This window comes from Esox lucius, chromosome 14, assembly GCF_011004845.1.
Source record: "Esox lucius isolate fEsoLuc1 chromosome 14, fEsoLuc1.pri, whole genome shotgun sequence".
Taxonomy (NCBI): Eukaryota; Metazoa; Chordata; class Actinopteri; order Esociformes; family Esocidae; genus Esox; species Esox lucius.
In genome coordinates this window covers 28305675-28311810 of record NC_047582.1, presented here as the reverse complement: position 1 = coordinate 28311810, position 6136 = coordinate 28305675, and the positions used below count along the sequence as shown (strand labels likewise).

At 41.1% G+C, this 6136-nt stretch overlaps 1 protein-coding gene across 1 annotated transcript; it reads right to left on the bottom strand.

The window, feature by feature from the left end:
• Window positions 1–4328: 4328 nt before the first annotated feature.
• On the bottom strand, window positions 4329–5870 carry LOC105028406 (UDP-glucuronosyltransferase 2C1-like). The gene has a single exon (XM_034297106.1). The coding sequence runs from the start codon at window positions 5826–5828 to the stop codon at window positions 4329–4331; it is 1500 nt and encodes a 499-aa protein (XP_034152997.1). The 5' UTR covers window positions 5829–5870.
• Window positions 5871–6136: the final 266 nt, after the last annotated feature.

Below are 6136 nucleotides of genomic sequence, written 5' to 3'. Positions count from 1 at the left end.
GTGCACTTGTGCAATTGGGCTCTGGTGGCAATAATCGGCCCTCATTCAGGGTGGTTGCGGTTGGTGGGGGTCCCTTTGGTTGATTCTTGGCAATGTGGGTGGATTGATTTCCTGCCTGTCGGGCCCTGTCCGGGGCCTCCCCTGGATAGGGCCGTAGTGTCACCGGACCCCCCTGTCTCAGCCCCAAGGTCTTACGCTGCTATATTATTGTGATGGGAGAGTAGGGTCAGTTCTCCTTCTCCACTATAAATCCTTGTAAATTTCTGCCTTAGGGAGTTTTTTCTAGCCACTTGTCACAACAGGTGGTGTAGTGCAGTGTTGCATGGACAAGGAACCAGGTGCAGGCAGGGGTAGTCGGTGTGGATTCTTTAATTGATAAGAAATAAACAAACACCGAGCACAAAACACACAAAGTAAACACACTAAAGCAGCAAAAAACGACAATATGAAATAACACAAGTACTTACAATAACGGCAACATGCACGACATCCAAACATGACAAGCACAATGAGCCACAATGTGGGGAGCAGAGGGGAAACATATATACACATACAAACGATTCAAATTGGGACCTGGTGTGAAGGATTAAAAACATGTGACAGTCCGGGATGTGTTCGTGAGAATATGGGAACTTGTGAAAACATGGCACGGTGGCGCTGCTGCTCACCGCACCATGACACCACTGAAATTCAACACTACTGTTTTTTGCTCCTTGGGGTTTAAGGCCGGGTGTTTTGTAAAAGCACTTTGTGTCAACTGCTGATGTAAAAAGGGCTTTATAAATACATTTGATTGATTGATTATCAGTGTTATTCACTTCAGCTGTCAGTGGTCATAATGTTATGGCTGTGTGCATACACGTTATTGGTGTATACACTTCATTTACTGTATATGTAATCATTTGAAACTACATACAGCTCTTTCCTTACAGCTCATACAGCTCAAAGTTGAAAAGGAATGTTTTGAGTGAGGAACAAAAGCATTCAATTTGCAGCGGTCTCTTTATTTTAACCATTCTGTTCCTCACTCAAAACCTTCCTTTTCTACTTTTTTGGAAGCAGTATTTACAAGGCTCTGAAAGAAGTTTGCACATGCTTACACACACAATTGATTGGGTTGGAAGGTATTTTACTTCCTCTCAGCCTAAAAGGCAAGAAGAGGTTTAGCTTCTAGCCTCTGGAATGGTTTTAGGTAACTGAGTTTCAGCTCTCTTGTTGTAAATGATTTCTCCTCACCTATTGTCTCCAGGTCTGGATTATGGGATTTATGAAGCCCCAAGGGGGAAGTTTTTCATTAAATCATGTTGTAATTTCAAATTAACCTGACGAAGTGTAGACAGAACAATTATATATATATGTCATGTAATCACTTGCATATAAATTGGGTGTTAATTGATGAAATGTTTAACCAGGTTACTTTAGCCTCAGGCCTATTTTTCCAGACTGTCTGTCTTTCTTTGATTCTTCCACTTTTGATTGCTGTGAAAGTGAAAGTTTTCCTGTCTTATCATTTTTGTAAACTCTATGGACTTTTGAAACTGCCATCACAGTTGCTCTGCAGACCAGCATGGCTTTATTACCTTAATAAAGTCTACTATTGAATTCACAAACGTAGCTGCACCTGGCACTGTCACTGTACCTGGAGCTGGTTCCATACAGGGGCCTGTTTGGCTAGTTCAGATTTTCTTGGGAATTCTCCAAATCCGCCTCCAGCACCTTGCTTGGATTCAGTTGGATTAGTTGCACAATCACAACATCCCTTTGCTGTGCTTGCCCCAACTCATTTGAAGTCCCCCGGTCTGGCTCTGTACCCTGGGTCATATTTAACAGTTTCATGACGGCTGGGTCACACATGTTTCCAATGCGTATCCCCCACTGCCTGGGGGTGATTAGTTAAGACAGCGCCATTCTCGGTTACAAAAGCAGGTAGTTGAGAGAGTGCGTCAGCTTTAGAATGCTGTTTACTCAGCTGATAAACTGTTGCTTAATTACTGCTCGTCATGAAACTGTTAAATATATAAATAACTTTTAAATAACATGTCAGCTGCTCCACCCAGCTGGCTATTTGCCCTTCTAAGCCTTGAAAATTATGCAACCACCGAAGGGAGTTGTGGACCGTATGCAACACAAACTCTCTACCTAGCAAATAATGCTGTAAAAATGTAAATATACATTTAAATGGAACCATATGGAACATATAGAAAAATGTTGCCCAAGGAACAAAACAAAATGTTAATTTCCTTAAATTTGTTGAGAATGTCTGAAAGCGCTGTGTTTGGCGCAAGTCTAACACTGCACATTATCCAAACAACACCATCCCTTACGTGAAGTGTGGTGGTGGCAGCATCATGCTATGAGGATGCTTCTCTATGTCAGGACCTAGATAGCTTATTAAGGCAAAATGGATGCAGCAAAGACAACGTCTGGATATCAATCCAATTGAGAATGTGGACTGATTGAAAATTTGACAAAGGTCCCCATCTTGAGTTTGCTGGCAAAATTTGCTGTTTCCAGAGGTACAAAGCTGGTAGAGATGTAGTTGCTGCCAATGGTTATCTCTGCCAAATATTGACTTTAGGGGGTGACTAATTATGCAATCTATTGTTTTCTGTTTTGTGTTTGTAATTAATTTAGAACAATTCATATAGTTAATTGTTTTACTTTTATATTATGGATTTTTGTTGTATTGATCAGTGGCAAAAGCTCCAATTAAAATCCATTTTAATGTTGTAATACAATAATATTTGGTAATGTCCAAGGAAGATAAATAATTTTGAGAGCCAATTGTAAACATTGCATTCTCTTTAAATTGTGTGTGTCAACTCAATTAGAAATATGTAAAAAAAAATAGGTTTGGGGAAACATGACTCAAAAATTATCTTTCCAATTACACACATTAGTATACAGATTAAGTGAGTTTATGTTTGTGTGGTTGGTTGTTATCTCAGTTCCTCTCCAGTCATTGAGGATTATGTCATGCGTTACAGAAACAGTCCATCTGTGCATAGTTCTGTTAGGAGGGCTTGGCGGTCCGATCAATTATGGCAGTATTACATTAGGACAGACTGTTTGCATCTAGGACTGATTTTAAGGCTCTCCCAGAGACTCTGGGGAACTACAGAGTCGGGTGTACAATGGAGAGGAGCGGGGAAACTGTTGTAATTCCCGCTCCCCAAAAGTTACAATAAAAAGTTATTGTAACATTTATTATGGATCATGTCATGTAGGGTAGCTGAAAATTATGCTAGGCAGTTAGGAGAAATTTGGGGAAAAGGGAAGTTAAGTGTGGTTTCAGAGAGGTGTGCCTAGCCCACTTCCCAGTTGAAAGATTAAGAGGGTGTGCTACGCCTTGTCTATGTCGTTGGCCAGTCCATGTTGTTAAAGTGAGGCATGTGTAAGACAGACCAGAATGTCAGTACAAAGGTGTGTAGTGTGGTCAGGGTGGGTTCTTGTTATTGCATGCTATTATCCATGGGCCTAGTGCCCTACTCTTTAAGACACATTATAAAGTCTTACCATAGGGATGTGTGGACTATACTTGTTGAGCTTAAGGCTGTGTGTTGTGTTCATATTCCAGTCTATTCCGGTGTAATGTACCAATGCCTATGTCCACGGTGTGGTGTGCGTTTCACCTTGTGTGTGTGCTGTAGACCCTAGTTTGAATCCAGGTTAGGGTTAGTTTGGTGTCCCAGTCTGACTTCGGTTCCATTACATGTTCTGGCTTCAATGGACCATTTCCCTGGTTGATCATGCTGCCCAATTAATTTGTAGGAATAGAGAGAATTGCGCTTGTACTTATTGTGTGCAGTCTGGTTTGTCCAAGCTTCTGACTGCTATATCATCTGGTTTACTGTGGTGACAGCAATCACACTACATTTCTCTATTCAGGAACATCTCCACCTGCCAGTGGTTTGAGATTTATTACAATTGTAATTTTTCCTAGTAGTATCACTACCCAGGTATCCTATTAGCTATGGTAGCAAAAACATTTGACCATATGACTCAGCATCAGTATTTTATTAGTATTATATACATAATACACATGTAAGGTTACAAGTATTTGCACTGACCTTAGGTACTCTAAAAACAGTTTGGGTGGTGCCTTAATTAATTGATTAAGAACTTTATAAAATTAATAAGTCATTAGTAAATCACATTTAATATTTCCGACAAATGTCTTGCTCTACCAACCGTGCTACAATGGAAGTTCAATAGTTCAAATATAATATTCATTCCAATTTTGCATTAATGTGTCTATTAGTAAAAAGGCTTATTTTTACATGCTTTTCGACTATCCTGGAACATTATCAATAGGGTTCACACTTCAGTTAATCATGTTTGATTTTCCGTCTACAAAACATGTTGAAGCATAAACACCTGATAAAAGCAACAGTCATTAACAAAATCAGCAGCACAACTGCTAGAAGCAACGCCATTATATCCAGCGAGTGGTAAAAGTACAAGGCCATTCTGTAGGACTCCGTACGGAGGTGAGCTGCACCTTTGTGTCTCATGACAAACTCAATCCAGAACGTGGCAAGTTCCAAGGGGTTCATTGGCTGATCCCTGTGCAGCTTAGAGAGCTTTTGCATGTTCTCCTTGTGGTGCGGCTCATTAAGAACTTCCTTTAAGGCCTTAAGAAAGTTATTGTCCTTGTCTACCTTGGCTAGGGTCACAATCTTTGCCCCTCCTCTCATTTGCAGACGAAGGAGATTGTCGTATTGATCAAAAAATATAGGTAGGCCCACAACAGGGACTCCGTGATAGATGGCCTCTTGAAGTCCATTGGTTCCTCCATGAGCTACAAACAGCCTTGTCTTGGGATGTCCTAGTAGATCATTCTGTGGCATCCAGTCAATGAGTAAGGTGTTGTTGCTTAGAGTTACTGGCCTGTCTCCAATGTGCCTCCATATAACCTTCTGAGGCATTTGGGCAAAAGCAGACGCTATCTCAGCTGTTATGTCTCTAGGGAGTTCCTTGATCAAAGTTCCCAAAGACATGATAATGACTCTGTGTACTCCAGAGCTCTGTATAAAGTCCTCCAAGTCTTGGGGAAGGGGCTTGGCTGGTTTGCAGTGGAACCCTCCAACGTAGATAACATTAGGCATTGTCGGACGAGGGAACTCAAACACAAAGTCGACTCTCATGAGCCACAAGTCTGCCCCCTGGATTAACTCATCGAAGTCTACACCTGTTTGGAAATACTTATCACACACTGCTTGGTAAATGGGCCTCACAAAGAAGTTGTAATGAACTTGCGCAAGAAAATGTATTAGCATGTTCTTTACTCTGTCTGTGTAAGTCATGTTGTCCGTCAGGCCTGATCCAATCACTGGAATATAAGACGTGGGTGATGGTGCGATGCTCTGATGTCCATCTCTGCTGTTAACCCCACGGACATTAAAGACTAAGGCCAGCTGAAGATAGTGGGCCATCAGAACACCTGTTCCCCAGCATGGATCAGTCAGGACAAGGTAATACTGGCTGTCCTTTAACATATTAATTAACTCCTTATTTTGAATCATATTGGTTGCCAATTCAGCGTTAATCTTAGGAACTTCTGTCTTCAATCGAAAAGTTTCCATCTGCAGTCGCAAAAAATGTAAAACTGAACTTTGACCTCTTTCTGCATTAATGAGTCTCTGGAGAATTATCTTAGCAACCTGTTCATCAACGCCAGCCGTGACATTTACTGTAATAGATCTGTAGTGTGAAGACTCCTCCTTAACGTACCAGCTTTTGTTTGCTCGTGCCACGGTCACAGAATGTCCTTGAGCATGAAGGGCCTTGATCAGAATCTCCATATTAAGCCAATTGCTTCCTTCCATTGGAAAGACCAGCACTTTCCCACTGTGGCAAGTTGGCAAAGGCACGATGAAACATGTTATAAGAAGACATGAGGATATGCTCCCAAACTGATATGTCATCTTTCTTGACTCTGGAATGAAAATGAACATTGTCATTACATTTGTACTTTTCATCTCTCACAACACAAGTAAAAGCTACCCAGGCATGGACCTAGGGTCTGAGACAAAAAACATCAAGTGAGACATTTAGCATTTGGTATCATTAATAAATGTTTGAATGGTAGTCACTCATCATTGGGTAAAACCAAAGCCTACACGGATTAGCCGAC